Source organism: Arachis hypogaea, chromosome 16 (genome assembly GCF_003086295.3).
Source record: "Arachis hypogaea cultivar Tifrunner chromosome 16, arahy.Tifrunner.gnm2.J5K5, whole genome shotgun sequence".
Lineage (NCBI taxonomy): Eukaryota > Viridiplantae > Streptophyta > Magnoliopsida > Fabales > Fabaceae > Arachis > Arachis hypogaea.
The window spans coordinates 144167114-144189031 of NC_092051.1; the positions used below are offsets into that span (position 1 = coordinate 144167114).

The 21918-nt window shown below is 28.1% G+C and overlaps 3 protein-coding genes across 3 annotated transcripts; 2 read left to right on the forward strand and 1 right to left on the reverse strand.

The window, feature by feature from the left end:
- The first annotated feature begins 4823 nt into the window (after positions 1-4823).
- Positions 4824-8111, forward strand: LOC112697464 (putative wall-associated receptor kinase-like 16). The gene is made up of 3 exons (XM_025750648.3): positions 4824-5780; positions 6325-6486; positions 6754-8111. The coding sequence occupies exons 1-3, from the start codon at positions 4913-4915 to the stop codon at positions 7962-7964; spliced, it is 2241 nt and encodes a 746-aa protein (XP_025606433.2). The 5' UTR covers positions 4824-4912; the 3' UTR covers positions 7965-8111.
- A 2858-nt stretch (positions 8112-10969) lies between these two features.
- LOC112697466 (cell division topological specificity factor homolog, chloroplastic) lies at positions 10970-13913 on the forward strand (the record flags this gene model as incomplete). The annotated part of the gene is given in 4 exon segments (XM_072221426.1): positions 10970-11122; positions 12867-13128; positions 13131-13219; positions 13409-13913. Coding segments are annotated over 4 exon segments (753 nt in total), but the record flags the coding sequence as incomplete, so codon positions are not given.
- A 1805-nt stretch (positions 13914-15718) lies between these two features.
- On the reverse strand, positions 15719-18782 carry LOC112697467 (wall-associated receptor kinase 2). The gene is made up of 3 exons (XM_025750650.3): positions 17765-18782; positions 17516-17677; positions 15719-16641 (listed from the first exon to the last, which is right to left on the reverse strand). Exons 1-3 carry the CDS (start codon positions 18660-18662, stop codon positions 16334-16336), a joined length of 1368 nt encoding a protein of 455 aa, XP_025606435.1. The 5' UTR covers positions 18663-18782; the 3' UTR covers positions 15719-16333.
- Between the last annotated feature and the right edge of the window lie 3136 nt (positions 18783-21918).

The window sequence follows — 21918 nt, forward strand, 5'->3', positions numbered from 1 at the left end:
AAATATATTTTTGACATCTCATTATTTCTTATTATATTATTATAAATAAGTTTGATTATTTGTTTTACTATATTAAATTTGATTACTATTTAATAGCTAATTATTTAGTTGAAAGAATATGTGAATCAATTAATATATAAATAATTAAATATATAATAGTGACTGACTTAATTTAGTGCGTGACTGACTTTTACAGTACATATAGCATTTTTAAAAGAAAAATAAGGTACACACTATTTAATACACATACCTGTTAACATATAAAATCTTTTAGAAATATGGGGGACCATGAAGAGTGCAACATAACTTCTATTATTTTTATTCATGTATGTTTCCAAATGGAGAAGAGAAATCTTTTTTCTTGACTTAGCTTAAGAATTACTTTTCTTTAAAAAAAATAAATGGAAATATATGTTTTATCATAATAAGGAGAAAATTTGGAGGGAAAAATATTTAACTTAGGCAAAAAAATTGAAATTATTTAATCTTTCATACACTGTCAATGTAAAAAAAAAAACTTTATACAAATAACTAATTATATATTATTACAATAGTAAAAATAATTAATTTTAAAATCTATTATTTTAAAATTATTTAAATACGTAAATATAATTACATGATTGTGTAAAAACAGACAAACAATGCATTTTATTGTTATTAATTTATTATAGTATAGGGATTAAATGCATGGATAGTAAATTTCTTGAATTAGTAACTAGGATTTTCAATCATTATACAGTGTGAAAGTGATATGTTTTACTGGGAAGGCTAGTAGCCGGTGGGAATTAAGCATAGATCATTTTGTCTTTTCACTACATGTCCAAATCCTCATTCCTCATTCCATATGGCAACTTCCAATTGAAATGATAAATCAAATTTACAAGTGACAATTGAATGTAAGGCATGGCAAATGCAATTGCTGGACACATTCTTCTTCCAGCACCAAATGCAATGTATTCAAAGAATCAAAGTTTGTACCTTTTAAAATCATCAATTGATGATGAATCAAGAAATCTCTCTTGTAAAAATCTCTCAGCTTCATACCAATACTTAGGGTCTCTTCCAATTGCCCAAGCATTAACAATGATTGTGTGCTCTTTGTGGGTATTAATTATTAAATATCCATCAATTACACATGCCTCGCTATTTTTTCTTTGAATAGATAGATAATACTTTTGGTGGGAGTAGTCTAAGAGTTTCTTTGATTACTGAATTTTAGTTGAGTTTATGAAAACTTGTTTCATGCACATATGATCATTTATCTTTATAGATCCTTCTTACGTCACTTTGTGCCTTTTCCATGACCTTGGGATATTTCATGAATTCTGACATAGCCTATATTATGGTTATTGATGGTGTTCCTGTTCCTCCAAAACAAGCATGTCCTGATGAAATTAAATTATCAACCATAATCATTGGGTTAGAAATGTATACATAAGAAGAGCATCTAATAGATCCACCTCTAGCTAACACATTGTTGCTGCTGCTATCATAATTTTCTTCGTGATCTTTGATGATATTTTCTAGAACCTTGTCATTTTCTTTCTGCAACCATTCAAGCTTAGCTAATTTCATTCCTGTAAAGTAATCGGCGAGCAAATGGCAAGTTGGCAACGGATAAGTTTGAAGCGTGAGAAACATTGAGTAATGTCTAACATCGATGCATTACTTGAATTATATTATTGAACTTCTTATGCCTTGGCGGATATGCATATATGGTGGTATGATGTTGTAGTATAGCTATCTGTGCAGAGGTTGGCATATGGGCGACTGATTGTGTTTGATAGCAATGTCAAATGAGATTAATTAGTTAGCAATTCCGCTACTTTAACAACAGTATTTCTACCAATTTTTGCCAATTCTAATTTATAACAGTATTTAATGGAAGTGTCTTTATAGATATGTCTAATAAAAATTTTATAGCTGTGTCTAATGGAAGTGTCTTTATAGATGTATGTCCTAGATGTATCTCTTTATACATGTGTTTAAAATATACTAATTAATTATTGTTGGTAATAAATTGGCAGATAGTATATTAGTACCATATACTTTTTCATTAGTTAAAGATATGCCACCTCATGTACTCTTTTTTTAATAAAAAAATGAAGATAATTGCTGCATGTAAATTTTTATTTTTTAATTTTGTTTTTAACATTTTAGATAGAGTTAACTAATATCTATAAATAATTTTGATACAAATTGAATTAGGAATAAAATTAAATATTAAAAATATTTTTGAATAAAAGCACAAATATTAAAATAAAAAATACTTTACCCTATATATTAAAAATAATTAATAAAAAATATATATCATAAAAGAATATAAACAATATTTAAAATTTGCATAAAAGGTATATACTACAAAAACATTATTTTCTATAGAAGAAATCTATTGCACCATAAACTGCTTGTTTCACATTATTATCTCTGATGAACTCATCGCATGACTTGATGAAAATGTGACATGTTCATGAGTTACGTAGCAACTTCTTAACTAAGCATTACTGGATTTTACGGGTTATAGTTGAGTTAGTTAGACAATTAGACTTGGTCTAAAATTAAGTAATTTAAAATATTTTTAGCAAAATTAATTATAAATGGTTATACTTTTTGCTTTAATCAATATATTTTATAATACATGTTATTAAAAGATGACTATAATTAAACCAAATAAAAAAGAAAAGAATAAACAAATAATACTATCCGATCCGTTACCCCGCCAATATTTTATTGTTATAATTTTGTAGGTTGAGAATCATTATATTTTTTTCTCTTCTTTCCCACCTGGAACATGTTATGTTTATTATAAAAGATCGATAATGCTATAATACATTAAAAGAAAGGAATGCAATAATTACATATAGTGGATATATTACTTTTTACTCTTTTAATATTTATCCCTTTGTGCATGTTTTCTCAGGAACTATTTTAACATTTCTTTAATTCTCACCCACTACTTATTATATTTAGTTATATCCCCTGGCCTCTCCGATCACATTCGAGTATAAAGTATAAAATTTCCTTGTTAGTCTTCTTTACAAGTCAACAAATGTGTGTGATAACGTTTCTTTTTCAAAAAGGAGAACAAAAAAAACTAATTAACTAATCTTGGCTACTGGCTTGTGTGCTAGAATTAAGGGTGTGCATGGATCGGGTGAAACCGAGTTTAATATGATCTAGATCTGGTTCAAAATATATATCGGGCCTATTTGTTAGATTCGAACCCGGCTCTAAACCCGATGAAACCTATACACTTTCGGGTCACAATTATACCGGGTGAAAATCGGATCATTAATATTATATTACCTTGATACCTTCTTGTAAGTTAGCATGTAAAAATATCCAAATTTTTAAGATTCCAACCATTATTTGATATGGTAAAATTCACTTAGAAAAATATAATAAGGACCAACTCTTCTCTAAAATTAAAGCATAACCATAATCAACACTAATATTGCCTAATAATACCAAATATTTAAATCAATACAAATAACACAAGATTATGCATTAGTCTAAAGTCTTATGCATTTTAAACATAAAACATTAACTTATAGTCTTATATATAATGACTAATAACACAAAATATTAAGGTTTACAATACTTAAATTCTACGTAATAATAGCCATCATCCATCACTAATAATACAAAATATTAATTGTGTATGATGACCGGGCCACCGGGTCGATTTCGGGTGACCCGAGCTATGGCTCAGACCCGATCCGAAATAATGATTGGGTCTATTTTTGAGACCCTTACCCGACTTTAGACCCGATGAAATCACACCAAATTAGCCCCTAAAATATTTGGGACCGAATCGAATTTTCGGACCGGACCGAACCGTGCACACCCCTAGCTAGAATATAGGGAACGTTTTCTTTTTGGGGTTGAAATTTGAGAGGAGGGACCTTCCAGCACCTTGGCTTTATTTTATTTTAAACTCTAAAAAATTTGGATATATTCATGCATTGACAAAAACACCTTTAAAAAATAATAAAGAACAAAAAAAGTCTTTGAAAACATATTTAATAATGCCACTTTTAGTTTGATAAATACTAGTCTTGATACAAATCACTTGTATAATAAGATCTTATCAAATTGAGAATGATATTATTAATTTAAGAATAACAATACTTACTCTTTTTATATAAATTATTGTATCAATAGGTATTAAAATATATTTGCTAAAGATGACCAATAAATTATAATTCAAATGATATAGTCTCTACTAAAGATAATGACCAACAAGTATACTTGGATCAAGCTGTATTATAGATTGGTAAAAATATATTTTTTATGCATTATATATAATAAAAATATTTTTAAAATAAAATTTGTGTTCTAAAAAGTATTTGAGAAACAATAAAAAACTAACTCTTCATTATACATACATTTCTTCATTATTACTTATTTTGTCTTGTATTTATTAATTATCGCTAGAATAATTAAATAATATTAGATCTAATAAATATATAATTATAAATATTATTTATGTAAAATTATAAATGTTATTAAGTCAAATAATATAATTTTAATTTATTGTATATTTAATTGTGTTTCTAACATTATCTTTTTACATAGAAAGACATATAAATAATGTTATGTATATACTAAAATTAATTAGTATATATTAATATATAAATATATGAATTATTTAATTTATTTTAAATTTTTATTTTATATTTTAATATATATTTTATACTAAATGGTTATATAAAAATATTTTGAGATTTTAACGCACAAGTACGACTTTGCTGGCACTTGCCGCGCCTAACTTGATCATATGTTCATATTCCTTTGGGCACCTATATAAGATAAATTTACCGAGACTAATTTTCGAAGTATACTTGATATTGCAAATAAATGACATATATATTGATATTTGATATTTGATATACACACTAATATTGTGACAATGGAACTAAAGGTCATGATGCTAATTGTTGCACTAGTCCCTCTTGGAGTTGTAGCTGCAAATCGTGACCATAATCAAGCTCTTGATGGGTGCCAAAGAGAGTGTGGAGGTGTTCAAATTCCATATCCATTTGGAATTGGAAAATCAAACACAACCGGCGAGAATTGTTCCATGGACGAACCATTCGAACTCACTTGCGAAGAACAAGATTCCATTTTGAAATCCGGAGATTTCCAAGTCACATCCATAAACATCACCAAAGGCCAAGTTGAAATGATGGCACCAGTTTCCAAATCTTGCAGAGACACAAGCAGTGACGAAACAACGTACCTCGTCACTTTTCCTTCTTTCACGGTTTCTAGAAACGACAACAAATTCGTTAGTGTCGGTTGCGACACTTTCGGCTACCTTAATAGCTCCTATGACGATGGTGGGAGAACATATTCAACTGGGTGTTTATCAAGATGCTATGGCAATATGTTTGATATCGTTGATGAAAGTTGTTCCGGATTCGGGTGTTGTCAGATGGATATTCCTCCTAACATGGTGAATATCTCTATCCAAGCAGCGAGCTTTGATAATTTCAAAGAATCTTTGAGTTTCAACAATTGCAGCTACTCTTTCGTTGTCAAAAATGGAAACTATACGTTTTATAAGGAGGATTTGAAGAAGCTGCGTTTTCATGATGTCGCTGTGATCTATGATTGGAGTGTTGGAAATGAAACATGCGAGGCTTCTAAAAACAGAGGTACCAATGCTTGCAAAAGAAATAGCGAGTGTGTGAGATCTAATGGCGCTGAAAATGGTTACCAATGTCGATGCAAGTTTGGTTTTGAGGGAAACCCATACCATCCTGATGGTTGTTCAGGTAGGTAATTATTCATCATATTCTTTCAACATTATATTGAATCCATTTTATTTTACAATAATACTCGGTGTAAACCAAAATTAATTACCAAAATTACTCAATAATATAAAATACATATAAAAAATAAGTTAAACGATACATGTATTTATATATAAATATATTAGTAGTTAATTTTAGTGTATAAATAACATTTTTGATATATATCATATTTCGTAAATATAAAAAATCAGCTATCAAATCAGGAAATTTTAATGTATACATGGTGTATTTTACACATGTTTTAATAAACAAAAAAAAATTGAATATATAGGCACTTTTTGCCAATTAATACACTAGTGGTTATAAGAAGGTTAATTAGCATGTTCCACCTGCATTTTATTCTTGCCAAAAAATCTTCCCCGATCTTTATGTTGTTGCATTTTATTTATTATGATTTGCTTCAATTTTAAAACCTAGCTAGAAAAAATGAAAATTGTTGAAAGAATTGTAAAGTAAGTGAACTTTAGTATTAATTTGGTTTGAACATGTGTGAATGTTGTTGCAGACATTGATGAATGTAAGATAGGAAGACATGATTGCATAAGTGGTGATAACTGCCATAATATGAATGGAACATACCGATGTTTTTGTCCTAAGGGACAACATGGAAATGGAACAAGGGAAGGAAGGTGCCAAGAGAATAATACACTTCCCAAGTTTGTCATTGGTAAGAAAATCAAGCCCATTATTAACCTCTTTTAAACTCAAATGCAGTTAATCTCATTAGAAATTGATAATTGAGAATCATTAAATAATTTGACATGTTGGACTAAATTATTATTTTACAACTCTCAACTAACTATACCTGAATTTATACCTTTTTTTAACAAAATTCGTTTATTATTTATTCCCTCTTAAAACCATAAGTGTAACTTTTCATTCACTTTAAAGGAGATTTTCACAATTATGTTCCAACATTTTTTTTAATGTATAGGTGGAGGTGCAGGATTCATTGCTCTTTTGGCGGTGATTTTCTTTCTATACTGGATGTATCAAAAAAGAAAACTCAGCAAACTAAAAGAGAAATTTTTCAAACAAAATGGTGGTTATATTCTGCTACAACAGATCTCTACAAGAGGAGAATCCTCTCAAACAGTTCAACTCTTTACAGAAGATGAACTGAAGAAGGCCACAAAGAACTATGATGATAAGCTAATCATCGGCAGAGGAGGATATGGCACAGTTTTCAAAGGAGTTTTAACGAATAACAGAATTGTCGCAATAAAAAAATCTAAAATAGTTGATGAAAGCCAAATCGAACAATTCATTAACGAGGTGGTTGTTCTGTCTCGAATCAATCATCGTAACGTAGTGAAACTTTTAGGTTGTTGTTTAGAGACAGAGGTTCCTTTATTAGTTTACGAATTTATTAACAATGGTACACTTTTCAATTTCATCCACAAGGGTAGAAATGCAAATAATTTAATTTGGGAGACTCGTTTGAGAATAGCAACAGAAGCAGCAGGAGCTTTATCATATTTGCACTCAGCAGCCTCAATTCCAATTATCCATAGAGATATCAAAAGTTCCAATATTCTATTAGATAGCACTTACACTGCTAAAGTATCTGATTTTGGAGCTTCAAGATTTGTTCCACAAGATCAAATTGCATTAGCCACCATGGTGCAAGGAACTATTGGATATTTGGACCCTGAGTACATGCAAACAAGCCAATTGACTGAGAAAAGTGATGTTTATAGCTTCGGAGTGGTGCTTGCAGAGCTTCTAACAGGAGAAGAGCCTCTTTCTTTTGATAGATCGGAAGAGAAAAGAAGTCTTGCTATCTACTTCCTTTCTTCCTTGAAAGCGAATCGCGTGTTCGACGCGATTCAGGATGGAATTCTGAATGAGAAAAATGAGCAAGAGATCAAGGAGGTTGCTATTCTTGCTGCAAAATGTTTAAGCCTTAAAGGGGAAGATAGACCAAGTATGAAGGAAGTGGCAATGGAATTGGAAGGAATTAGAGTATTGCAAAAGCACCCTTGGAGCAATAATAATGGAGACAACAATCTAGGAGAAACTCAATGCTTGGTTCTTGATGAGACTTCATCAAGAATACACATGCATAGTGAACGTTGTAGCCATCAAAATTATAGGTATGATAGTATCAATGATCAACTGTCAAGTTCCTTAGATGGAAGATGATAAACATAGGGAAGCATATAGAGTTTTGTAATAATAATTTTTAGAGTTTAAATTTAATGTAATGACTGGATAAATTTTTTTTAATAATCATCTAATCACATTTATCTTTTAGATAATCATCTATCTAACGAATAAGTAAGGAATCAAGTTAAGTTTTAATTAATAAATATTAGTCAATTTTTTATTGAATTTTTTCTTAATTCTTATTCTTTTGGAGAGTTTAGAATTTAGAGTTAGGATTCAGGATTTATAATTTAAAATTTAGAATAAAAATAGAATTTATCTATCTTGTGCCCTAAAAATACATATTAAAATTACAAATTAAAATTTTTTTATTAAAAATACACAAATTTTAAATTTTTAATGTATTTATTTTATATTTATTAAAAGAAAATTTAAAATTTTTTATTAATGATAAACTTATTATGTGTCTTTATTATGTGTCCTAAAGACACATGTTAGCTAAACTTTAAAAATAATTTCAAAAAAGTTAATTGATATTAACAAAAATGAGTTCCTTTACTGTTTGTTTGAGGTCACTGCAAATAGAATAGTAGTATACAACTTGATAGTTATTCACATAAAAAAATGTCTACTAGAAATAATGTACTTATTATTACTAATATTTATAGGCAAAATCTGTTAAGATTAGAGTATAAATGATAATGACAGAAAAACAATAATTTAAAATTATTTTATTTGATTTTTTTTCCTAAAGTTAGTAGATTTTATTCAAGACTTCGAATAAAATCTTTATAGCTGTCCAAGTTTTTGGACCAAATGATAAGAAATGAGGGGTTCTCTCAAAGTCACTTTATGTTGTTTTATGCTGATTTTCTATTGCTTTCCAAGCATTATTGGTGCATAAATTTCAAATCTAAAAATTAAAACACTTGCGAACTAAGAACAAAATCGACAAAATAACTTACCTACCAACAGATTTTTTTATAGAAATAAGTATAGTTGGATTGTATTTTTAACGTTTGGAATAAGTTTTAATTTTAGTTTTAGTTCTTGTTTCTTACGTGGTCTCAATTTTATCCGTTTTAGAATAGTTTCTGATATCTAATATGCTATAGCAGTAATAACTTAACTCTATGTAACTAAAATAAAATTGATATTAGGAAAGAGTGTGTGAGAATTCCAAAAATATAGTAATTTTTCGGTTTTTTCTAAAATATAGGAGAATAATTTATAGCAAGTCAAAATGGGAGAAGCGATTTTTGTTTTTACAAAAATAAAAAGGGTAATTGTCGGAAGCTATTTTGTGTTTTTTAAAATAAAAAATTATAAAAGTGTAATTGTGGAAGGAAATTTGTGTTTTTTCAAAAAATAAAAAAATGTAATTGTTAGGAGAATTTGTGTTTTTTTAAAAAATAAAAAATAAAAACAGTACAATTGCCGGAGGCGTTTTGTATATTTTTTTAAAAAGAAAAATTAAAGTAATCGCTATTCTGCTTTTTCATATTTTAGCATTTTACCTTTTCTGTTTTTTTTTTCACAATACAAATTTAATTATAAAATTTAAAATTGAATAGAAACTAAAATATAAAATATTAAACTATAAGAATTTAATTATAAATTTTATAAAATTATAGAATTGGGAGAGTAATTTAACCAAAAAAATTAATGTGTCATAGCTTGCACAACATACACATGATATCTCATCTTTTCTAATATTTTTTTGTTATATTATATATTCTCACATGCGGAAAACATTCACAACCCACCTAAAATACTAATAAAAACAAAACTTATGAAGAAGTCTTTTTAAGTTGAGACAACCCAAGAATCACACCCCTTCAATTCTCCTTCCTCCCACACTTTTATCCATGAAAGCATATCTATCATATTTATCTTCTCATATATAATATATAACATATTCATATGGCATCAAAATACATTCAAATTAAAATTATTGTGCATAATGTAAGCTTTGGCTTTGTCTATAATTCTTCTATACCTAACATGAAATAATTCCCTTACCAAGGAGCTAAAAACTTTGTATGATATGGCATAGTAAAGAAATCTTGTGACAAAACTTATCATACAAAGACAGGAAGGAACTCGTCCCCAAAAATTTTAAGAAACTATATTTATATATAAGATATGTATTTAAAAATAAAAAATATTATGTAATTTAATAGTTATATATATATATATATTTATTATGTGATAAATTTATGTTTTAATTGTTTAATTTATTAATATTTTTTACTTAACTAATTTAATATCATACCTTCAAATCTTTATATCTTTTAAATTAGTTTTTATATAATAATTTCTATATTTATTTAAAAAAACATTTAACTTTTTATATTAATATATTTAACATTTATATTATTATATTAATAATAACTTATATAGTTATATTTCGGTAAACACATCATGTACTTTAAATATTATCTTTTTATAAAAAAATATTCATTTTTTTCTAAATTTACGTTGTTAAAAGAAAAAAATGTATAAAAATATCTTATATCTTGTATTCTGTAGGGATACTGTGTCTTTCAAATAATTAATAATTTATAATTTATTTTTAAATTTTTAAAATTTTTTAAAAGAATTAAATTTAATTAATAAAATATATGATATTTTTTAACTAAATACGCTATAAATTATTGGTATTTTATAATTTTATAATATACTATTGATATTGTTATATTTTTTATATAATTATCATATTAAAAATAAAATTATAAAAAAATTATAATTATATATATATATTTTAATAAATCTTTTAAAAAACTAACTTTAATAACTATATGTTAATTATTTTTATAAAATAAAAAAATATCTAAAATTCAGCCTTTCTATATTAAAATTTTTAGATCAATCCCTTCTAAAGTATAATCTATAAATTTTAAATCTCAACTCTGACCGTTTAATTAAAAACAAAACCGTTACCTTGTTTTCTCTCTCTCTCAAACCAGTAAACAGCCAACCCTGAGACTGCCGGTATTCACTTGCATAACTGAGTCTGTGTGTTAAAGCTCTGAATTTTGAACAGGAGGCGAAGGAACACTTCAGGCTCAAAGCGGTTTCTTTTTATTTTGGGGTTAACAACAGCGATTTCTGGTGATCTTAGGGTTTATGCTACCGTTCCTCTCTATCACTCTCGTTCACAACCACGAATCTCCTCTTTCCCTTCTCCAAAGGTTTTATCCTTTCTGTTTTTTCTCTTTCTCCTGGTATTCTCTTGTTCTGTTTTTCACCTGTCCGAATTAGATGATTTTTTATTCCTGTATGAAATTCGGTTAAATGTTTCTTTCCATGGTGAATTGAAATCCCAATTGCATGATATATCTTACAAAGCAGGGCATATCAGGTGGTATTTGATGAGGGGTATTTTACTTTATTTTATTTTATTATTATTTTTAGGAATTGAAGCCTTTGGGGTCGTCAATGTATCTATTTTGAAATTTTAGTTCATACAAATTCACATTTCTAATTTCGATATTCCCTCTTTTTATTTTATTTATTTTTTCACTTCCGCATTTCGCTGTGAAGTTTGTAAAAAATCACGGAGTTGATTTACTTGTCTAACATGCTTCTGTGAACCTGGTTTTAAAGCTTGCACCCATAATGAACTTCTTTTTATTGTGTACAGCATGTCGAAATAAGAATAAATTTCTCGTAGCTCTCCTTACAAATATTATTTTCTTGCTAGGGTTAGAATTCATTTTCTTTATTATTATCCTTATTACTATTATTAGTATTATAAGGTACAAATTCATTATGCTTGGGATGTTTTGGAGGCTATTTTCCGTCTGTCTACATTCTGCAGCAATAGCGTTTTTGGCTTTTGTTGTTGTTAAATTATATTATTTTTTATCTTTATTTTAAGTTGATTGAAAGTAAAAAGAAATCTCACTACGCCAAGATAATGTGGACTATGTGGCAACCTGCAATCCTGCATCCATAAGTTGTAAAGTTGTAATACCATGTAATTGCTCACCAGCACTAGTACCACGGGAAAACATAACTGCTTTTCAACCTTATTTCATTTGCTTGGAAGTATGATTTGTATCTAGTATTTGTTGATAGTTAATAGTTATTGATGGATTAAGATATTATTGATTAGAATAGTATATTAAGATACAAGTTTTGCATGAGAAAATAGCGAATTATCAGAGAAGCAAGTTGCTATTCTTCCTGATGACCTTAGCCATCTCATTGTCTCCAATCAACCGAATGTCCCCCACACTGTCCTTTGCCCTTCCATATTCACATTCTCTTCAATGGTTCCCACAACCATCTCATCACTTTGCTGTTGCTGATATCTATTTTGCAGGGTCTTAGCCTGTAATCTTGCAGCCTGTTAGGGATGTGTATTATGGGATGCCCAAAGTCCGCATCAAGTAGTCTGGGATGTTTGATATTGTATTTAAGGAGACTGATTCTTTCTCCTTAATACTAGCTTTTAAGGTGTGGTTCCTCGTTTTCCTTAGGTACTTAACACAGCTTCTTTTGTTTACATGGGTTAGAGGTCCTTTTGCTGATTGTCTTATTGGCAACTAAAAACCTGCATTTAATTGGGTGGATTAGTATGATTAAAGAGTTTGTGAGATTGCAGTTTTCAATATAGTTTTAATAAAATGTTGTTGTTTAATCTTTGTGTTTGGATATTTTTAATCTGATCCCTGTGTCTTGCTGCCTTTTGACGTACAAATAACGTAGAAAACCTCTCCAATTGTGGGGATAAGGTTTTATATATCTACTGTGCTCAAACCCGGAGCATCATGCACTAGGCCACATGTCTTATAGATGTTTAATTTTTCATTGTTGATGACTTCTATTCAAAAATGCTCATGGTTTGTTATATATTATGCATATCTCACAAAAAGAATTAGCAAGAATCTGAATGCCTTATCACTAATACCCTAGTTTTCTGCCTAATAGGTGGATTTCAGTGGTTACTCAAATGGAGCGTCTAGCATCTCTGAATTCACCCCAAGATGTCCCAGCCTGACAATTGTACGTCGCACCAATATGCGTGGCTTCTGCAAGCCAGTTTCTGGAGTCCTTGAAGGTCCCAAGTTTTCATAAAAATCTATTATTCGAGAAGATGAGAACTTCCTCCTTGATGCTGTTAACATGAGTTTCTTTGAGCGATTAAATTTAGCTTGGAAGATAGTTTTCCCATCATCAGTATCTAGAAAAAGTTTAGAATTGCCAAGCAACGCTTTAAGATGATCTTGTTCTCTGATCGATGTGAAGTAAGTGACGTGGCAAAGCGAAAAATTGTTAACAACATTGTGCGCATAGTAGCTAGAATCTCGATTTAACTCTTAAAATCTTCCGATATTACGATTTTAAATGAGTTTATCGAAATTTGTACTAAGTCTGACGATTTTATGATTTAAATCTTGTTAAGATTTTATGTTTTACGTTTTTTATTTACTTTTTCGATTTCATGTAAAATCTCGATTTTCTCTGCCTTGATTGTGCGTGCTTTATCAGATTTTGTGGAAATAGAGTCACAGGACAAAGTTCAGCTGAGTGTCTCTTCTGATACAGATATTGGAACTATTTACTCTGTCACTGTTCCTGTGCGGCGTGTTAAGCCAGAATATCAAGATATGGATGAAGTTGGGACAATAACAAATATTGAGTTTAAGGAAACCGGAGACATTTCCGGTTCTTCTCTCGATGTTAGATTTGATTTCTTTGTTCCGGATGAAAGGTCTTGAGGGTTGATTTCTTTGTCAAGAGCTTATGGCTTTGAATCCTCTAGCAGCGAAACCACTTCAAAGTTCTGTATATATTTATTTGATTGTTGACAATTGCTGTAGTATGTCTGAAGCGTTTGCTGAGAAATTTTGTGCCTCCTCTGTTACTGTTAGTTTAGCTTGATTATTTTGTTGTAGTTAATGTTATGTTTTCTGTACTTAACATGGATAATAGGGTTTTCTTACTTGAGTGTATGAATCATTATCTTTTCATTAAGGATGCTTGTTCTTATTGGTCTTTGCAAATAAGCTTTGACCAGATTAGTTAAACCTAATTCATCCATAATTGTTACTCTCGATTATAACCATGTGTCAGACTCAGACATGGTTCTCATTCATATTCATAAGTCAACCAAATTATTTGCTCCTCAACCTTCTGATCTGGAGTCAGACGTGCTACCATTGCGCCACGGATCCACCGGTTGCAAGGACTTGCATGTTTAACTTAAATAAAGTAGCATAAGTAGTTTCATTTGTTTCGTGGGCGGGAGTTCATGAATTTGAAAGGTCACCATTGTCACATCCCAGAGCACCACAGTCGAGTAGATATTCATACGTAGAGCTCAATAAATTATTGGTTACGAAGAAGGTCCAAAATGCTTTTACAATATTTAGAGATAACATAAAACGTCAATTTAAAGGCAGATTACTTGCTTTTACTTAAAAACACAGTTGCAGTATCATAAATGTTTTGTATGCTAACTTTGCTTTTTCAATTGTAATTTGTCATGGTCATAAGCTTCATCATATGCTTAAACTTGCATTAGAAGTAAAACTATTGGGATGCTGGTATCAGCGGGAAAAAGGTCTACCGTGAAGTTCATATTGTTAGTCAACAAAGATAGAGCCACCAACAATAATTTAAAATATCACTATTAATTTTTTTTAGAAACTATCAATGTACTATTTGATCTCAGTAAAAGCTTTTAGGGTAAAGTATTAAATTGGTCCCCTAGGTTTGGGCGTAATTCTGATTTGATTCTTAAGGTTTAAAGTATTCTATTTGAATCCAAAAAAGTTTCATTTAGCATCAATTTAGTCCCACAGTGAGGTCAAAATTAAATAATTAACAAAAATGTCTTACATAACAATAGTTCAAAAACAAAATCGATAATCTGGAGAACAAGTACAAGCTCCAGAGACACAAAATCAACCATTGATGCATCAATATATTTATTTATCATTTTTTTTAGTTTTATAGAAAATATTTTATTTATATTATAAAAAAATAAATAAATATATTGATGTATCAATGGTTGATTTTATGCCTCTAAAGCTTGTACTTGTTCTCCAGATTATCGATTTTGTTGTTATTATGTAAGATATTTTGTTAATTATTTAATTTTGACCTCACTGTGGAACTAGATTGATACTAAATGAAACTTTTTTAGATTCAAGATCAAAACAGAGTTACGTCCAAACTTAGGGGACCAATTTAATACTTTATCCAAACTTCTAAAACATAAAACTTGATATACAGGAACGGTCGGACGTATAGAACTGTAGAGATCTTGATGGCTAAGATATTTTTAGAAAAATTAATAATAACAAATTATTAAATATATAAAATTATTATATATTCTATAGTTTTATTTTCTATTTGAAAAGTATATCTAGTATTTAGTCTAATATAAATAAAAGTTTAATCTAAATATTAATAATTTTTAATATTTAAAAAATAAATAAAATAGTAGATCGATTTTATTCAAATAATTTTAGTAACCAAAACATCCGTCTCTGTTAATATGTACATAATAGTAAAATCTCACGATTCTGAATAATAAATAGTACAATTTCATTCCGAAGTTTGAATCCTAAATTATAACTACGAATCGGTTCCTACAAAATTGATTTTTGAAACTAAGAAGATGACCAAACGAAGATTATTGTTTGTGCATGTTTTTCTTTTTTTTATTATTTTTTTTAAGATGGTGCAAACATTTTGTACGGTTCTTTTGTAGATATAAAAAATAAATAAGAGTAGACTATTAAAAATGCACTCAAATAATTTTGTCGTTGACAAAAATATACCCGAATTTTATTATCGACAAAAATATTTTTAAATAATTTTAAAATGCGATAAAAATATCTAACATTAAATATATATTTTTTAAAAAATGCTTTAAAAATTGAATTATGATGCAATTTTTTTCAAGTATGATTAAAAATATGAGATATTATTATTTTTAAAATTTAGTAATTTTTCGCTAAATATATACTTTTAGATATGTGCATGTTATATCTAAATAAGAGATGTTAATAAGTTTGTTTAAAGCACCACATATAATATTTAAAATATGCTAAATTTACATTAGAAATTTCATAAATTAATTATACTTATTCAATTAGTTAAATAACCATGATTATTAAGCAACTGTAGTGGTATTATCTTGTGTTAAGTTCTCTGCACTGTCTTACTGTCTTGCAGTCTAGGATGTTTTGGGTGTCTTATTGATAGCTTTGTTTTGTTATGATTGGACTATCTCTTGTTTTAGATGTCTTATTAAGTTTTAAGTTTCTGCTTCCGAATTTATATTTTCCTTAAGAAACATATATTTGTATTTTTCATTTGTGTAGGAAGAATTGTGGAAATTTCACTTTGTTAAATGGGATTTGAATTTCCCTTTTTTCTTACTATCAAAATATCTTACTAAATTTGGACTTCTTGATAGCAACAATTGTTTTATTTTCCAGAACTCCTTTGAAAACTGTGCCATAACCTCCCCTGCCAATGATTAAATTCTCGTCATAGTTGTTGGTGGCTTTCTTCAATTTGTCAGCGGTGAAAATTTTAGTATGGGAGGACTCTTCTCCTTGTTGTAGCAAAATAAGACCACCGTTTTGCTCAAAAAACTTCTCTTTTAGTTTGATGAGTTTTCTCTTTTGATACGTCAGGTATAACAAACAAGTCCCCACCAAAATAGTTATAAATCCTGCACTAGCCCCTGCATGTAATGTGTTGGACACAATTCTTTAATTTTCTTTTACAAAATGAAGTATTATTTTATCAAAAAATGCTATTTATATGCTAAAATTAGTTATTAATATAAAATATATGTTAAAATATAAAATACATATTAAAAATTAAATTAAACAACACATATATTTATATAGAAAATGCTTTCATATAGATGTGTAAAAAGTTTTTTTTTAAAGACGCTTATGTGTTGTATTATTATTGGACGTATTAATGAACTGGTTATTTTTTAATTTCTTAATAAATTAGAATAAAATTAATTTTTTTTATAACAATAACAATAAACCCAATTTTTTTTTAGAGATTTAATTGTATTTTTAAATTTTTAGGGATTTAAATGTCTGCAAAACAAAAAGTCAGAGATATATTTGTCTTTTTATCAAAAAATTTAAAGATATTCGATTTAGATTGTGTAATTCGATCGGATCAAACCGGGTCTAATAATTATAAATTATAATGCAGACAATTGGGTTTATTATTGTTGCTATAATAAACCGATTTTATTCTGGTTTATCAAAAAATAAATTATTAACCGGTTTAATAAAGATGTCAAATAATAATATGACACATATAAACATCTTAAAAAAAATATTTTTAGTGTCTTTATTGAAGTGCTCTCTATTTATATATAATAACTAATTTTAATAACTGATTTTAGTATACATATAATATGATTGATTTTATCTTATATATATATATATATATATGCTAGAATAGAATAACAACCATCTATTATATAATTTTATTAATATAGAATAAAATTACGAAATAATATATGCATTTAAATATAAGTAACTGACTGATTATTTATAAATGTAAGCACGTATAATTAAATTTCTTACCAATGACAATACGTAGAAGGAAATTTTTCTTCAGGCAACCATCTTCCTTGGTACCATTTCCAGATTGCCCCTTAGGACAGAAGCATATGTAGGATCCATTTGTATTGTGACAATTATGGTCACTTACACATGAATGTTGTCCTGTCTTGCATTCATCAGTGTCTGCAGAGAAAACAAATTGAAGTTGTCAAAGAAAAGACAACAAATTATATAAAGATAGATGAATGTTTAAGGAAAGTAGTTAATTACCTGTGCAACCATGCGGATGGTATGGATTTCCTTCAAAACCTTGCTTGCATTGACACCGGTAACCGTGTCCACTCTCTGCATCCACACAAGTACTATTTCCCTTGCAAGCGTTGGTACCTCTGTTGAGTGATTTTTTACATGTTTCGTTTCCAACACTCCAATTGAACACCACAGGGAGCATCTCATATGGTAGATTCTCCAAGTGGGCCTTCTTAAACGTGTAGTTGCCATTCTTGACAACAAAGGAATAGCTACAGTTGTTGAAGACCAGAGAATCCTGGAAATTGAAAAAGGTACCTGCTTGAGTTGAGACCGATCTCATCTTGGGAGGAATATCCACCTCACAGCACCCAATACCGGAACAATCTCCATCCTTGATTTCCTTAGTGTTGCCATAACATCTTGTTAAGCACCCTGTTGAATAACCTGCATTGTTGTTGTAGAAGCTATTAAGATAGCCGTAAGTATCGCAGCCAACACTTATGAACTTGTTGTCTTTGCTCGAAATGGTGAAAGAAGAACTACTTATGAGCCCGCTGGGTTGGCTACTTACAGCGTTGTTACCATAGCTACTATTATAACAATATTTGGAGACAAAAATCAACATATCTGCTTGACCTTGGGAGATGTTGATGTTTATAACTTGGACATTGCCCGATGTTAAACTGGAACTACTACTGTTGCAAGTAAGATTAAATGGTTTGTCTAAGAAACAGGTAGTACCGTTTTCGGTTTTTCCTATGCCAAATGGATACGGAATTTGAACATCTCCACAATTCCTTTGGCACCCATGAAGAGCTATTTGAGTACTGTCAATATCATCTATAGCTACTACTTCTACTTCTACTTCTACAAGGACCAAGGCAACAATAACAAATAACATGCCCTTCACTCCCATTCCCCCCACAACTATATTAACACCAATATGATCCTCTATGCCTCACAAGATCAAGCTTCAACTCTCTCAACATAAACAAAAGTATTAGGAATTTCAAGTGTGAATTGTGAATAGAAAATGGCTCGTGAGTTCATTCTTTTATAGATAGCAACAAAGGGTGTTGAAGTGTTCAACTTATCAGACCAAGTTGCTAAGGAAAATGCACCCTGATGTATAATAATTGAAAAAAAAAAATCTTAAGAGCCAATTTTTTGACAAAATTATTTTTTTAATTTTATATTCTAAATTCTAAATCATAAATCTTTAACCCGAGACTCTAAATTTTAAAACCTCTAAAAAATAAAAAATTTTAAAATAAAAAAATCCATTAATATTGACTAATTAAAAATTTGTTCTTATACTTTCTAAAAAACACATATTAATTAATTTTTTATTATAAAGTTATTTTTTATTTTCTTAAGAACTTTATAATTTAAATTTTAATGTTTTGGATTTAAAATTTAGAATTTGTAATAAAAGAATAATTTAAAAAAATTAATAATGTTATCTAAAAGATTAACTCCTTGCTTAAACTTTTATTTTGAAATATTAAAATAACTTTTGATAGTTTTATTTTAAATAAAAGGTATACTAAAAACTTATCTAAATCTCACTCACTATGAAAATATTATATATTGTCTTGTACGGAAGTCTTATCCCGTAATTTATATCTAATATTTATATGCATTCATTGATTTGTCATTTGTGCAGAGAAGACTAACCTAGAATTTGTGTCTAATATTTTATTTTTATAAAAATATTTTCATTTTAACTAATTTTCTTATGAAATATAAATATGTTAAATGTATATTTTTTATATGAGGAGAATATTATATTACGTAACAGTTTAATTTATTACTTTGTTTTATATACCTAGTAATGCAATTTTTCATGATCTTATAAGTCAAATTATTTCTTTGTAAGTTTACTTCTTTTATCCTCTAAAAAAATCCATGAGCCTGTCATTATATTTTATACTTATTTTTTAAAAAAGAATTCTATATATACATCTAGGTGAATTATATGGTAAAGATATAAGTTTACAGATCTTTCTTTTTATGGGATGAAAGAGAGATTGAAAAAGGTAGAACCCACACTTTGAATAACAATAAAATAATAAAAAATAACTATAAAAAAAATTATTTTCTCTCTCTATATCACTCAATCTATATAGTAGAGTGCCCCATACATCTATTGTAAAATTCTTTGTAGGGCATGTATATGTGGCTGAAAATGTCAAATTTCATGCCTCTCTTAAAACATTTTTAAGTCTTATTTAAAACTTATAACATTTTTAGTGAAAAAGAAGTTAGCTAATATTGATTTAAATATAAGATAAATATAAAAAAATATTAATTATCTAATATTTCTTATTACAATTATATTAAATATACATAAAATATTAACACCATTATTGTAGGAACAAGACTACTGTAACAAATTCCTTGAAAGAACCTGGATTCTTGGGGATTATATAGCAATAATTAGCAAGTCTCTGAATGTGTTTAAGCTATGCAAGTCAAGTCAACAAGCGCGAGCGATGACTTCAAATCCGACAATAATGGTACGTCTAAACGTGTTTTATAATTTATACTTTTGAAAAATTACCATATGTTCTATGTAAAACAATTTTTCCAAACATTTTTGTCTTGCATTGAGTAATTGAAGGATGATTTAAATCCTTGATGAAGAAGTGTTTTGTTATAAATGACCAGCTTAAAAAGGAAGAGAGTGGCCTGTGAGTGAAAATTATTGGGTACTAGGTATTTGGGTTAGTATTGGAAATCAATTGTTGGCCATTCTCTAATAATAATTTGAAAAAATATTACATCACAAACAAAAATTATTATTTTTTAACATATATTTTATTAACAAAAATATATTTATTTAAATTTTAAATGTTAACAATAAGAAAATAAAGTGTTAATCTAAAATATTAACTAAAATAATTAATAAAAAATATTAATCATAAACAATATTATAATAATTTTAGACCGTCGTGTTCACTTCTCTCTTAAGTTATTATACACCTCAAATTTTTTTACTATAATTTAAGTTGATTTTGACTTTGAACCTTGAATCAGCTAGTCTTCTTTATAGACTCCATCCACTACTTCCTTCTGAGTCTCTTCTCTCTTTTTTTTTTTAAATTCAATGAAACTCAAAACCAAGTCATGGGGTGGAGAAAAACTTAACAATAATTATAGAATTACACGTTAATATCCATTAACTAGTATATAAAAAAAATTAACTATTTGGTTAGATTTTTTTTTCTCCGCTGTTAATTCTAGAATTTGAATTCAACACTATTGATGGTAATACTGAAAATGACTTGAGGTTATTAGATTTTTTTGAAATCTTTGACGTGTTGTATATCTAGTTTATTTAACTTCAAATGCTCCACCTCGCAGTGTTAAATTCTATGCACTTCAAAAAAAACTTTTCGTCTCAAGTAATCTTACATTAATGACTATTTTCATTAACAATAATTTACAATTGTAATATTATTGTTATGATACTATGGTATTGTTATCGTAATAAAATTTGTGGCTATATATATATCACTACAAAAAAAATGACCAATTTTAATGGCCACTAAAAATAATTATTTTGATAGAGTATTTTTTATAATAAATACTTGTTTTTGTTTAAATATATTTTTCACTGTCACTTAATTGTTATAAAAAATATTTAGTATTCTTGGTGGTTAATAATTGTAACAATAACTATATAAAAAAAAATTACTCAAGAATATATTGAATAAAGTATTATTTTAATTTTTAATTTTTTTTAAAAATCAAAATTGTCATTAATATTACACTAAATTTTAGAATGACCTTTTTGTTGAAAAAAAGTTAACGTGGTGGATGAATAATTCGTAAATTTTTTAAAGTTGTACTAAATTAAAAGAACCAAATCTCATTGTATATTTTATTTCGAAAATGATCATCAGCCAGATATAGAAAGTTTGAACATACTGGAAAATAAATTTGGCTTATAAAGCTCGATTTGCGATTGTTGAATCATAAAACAAACTCCTTTGAAAAGTTAGTTTTACCAACATTTTATTCTACGAGTCATAGTATCTAAGTAAATTCAACCATCATTTGATAAAATATAGCTTACTATCCCTACATACGTTGAAATCTCACATCATAAAATTATCACTTGGGTCAATGCATGAATACCACCCAATATGCAAGAAGAAACTTCATAA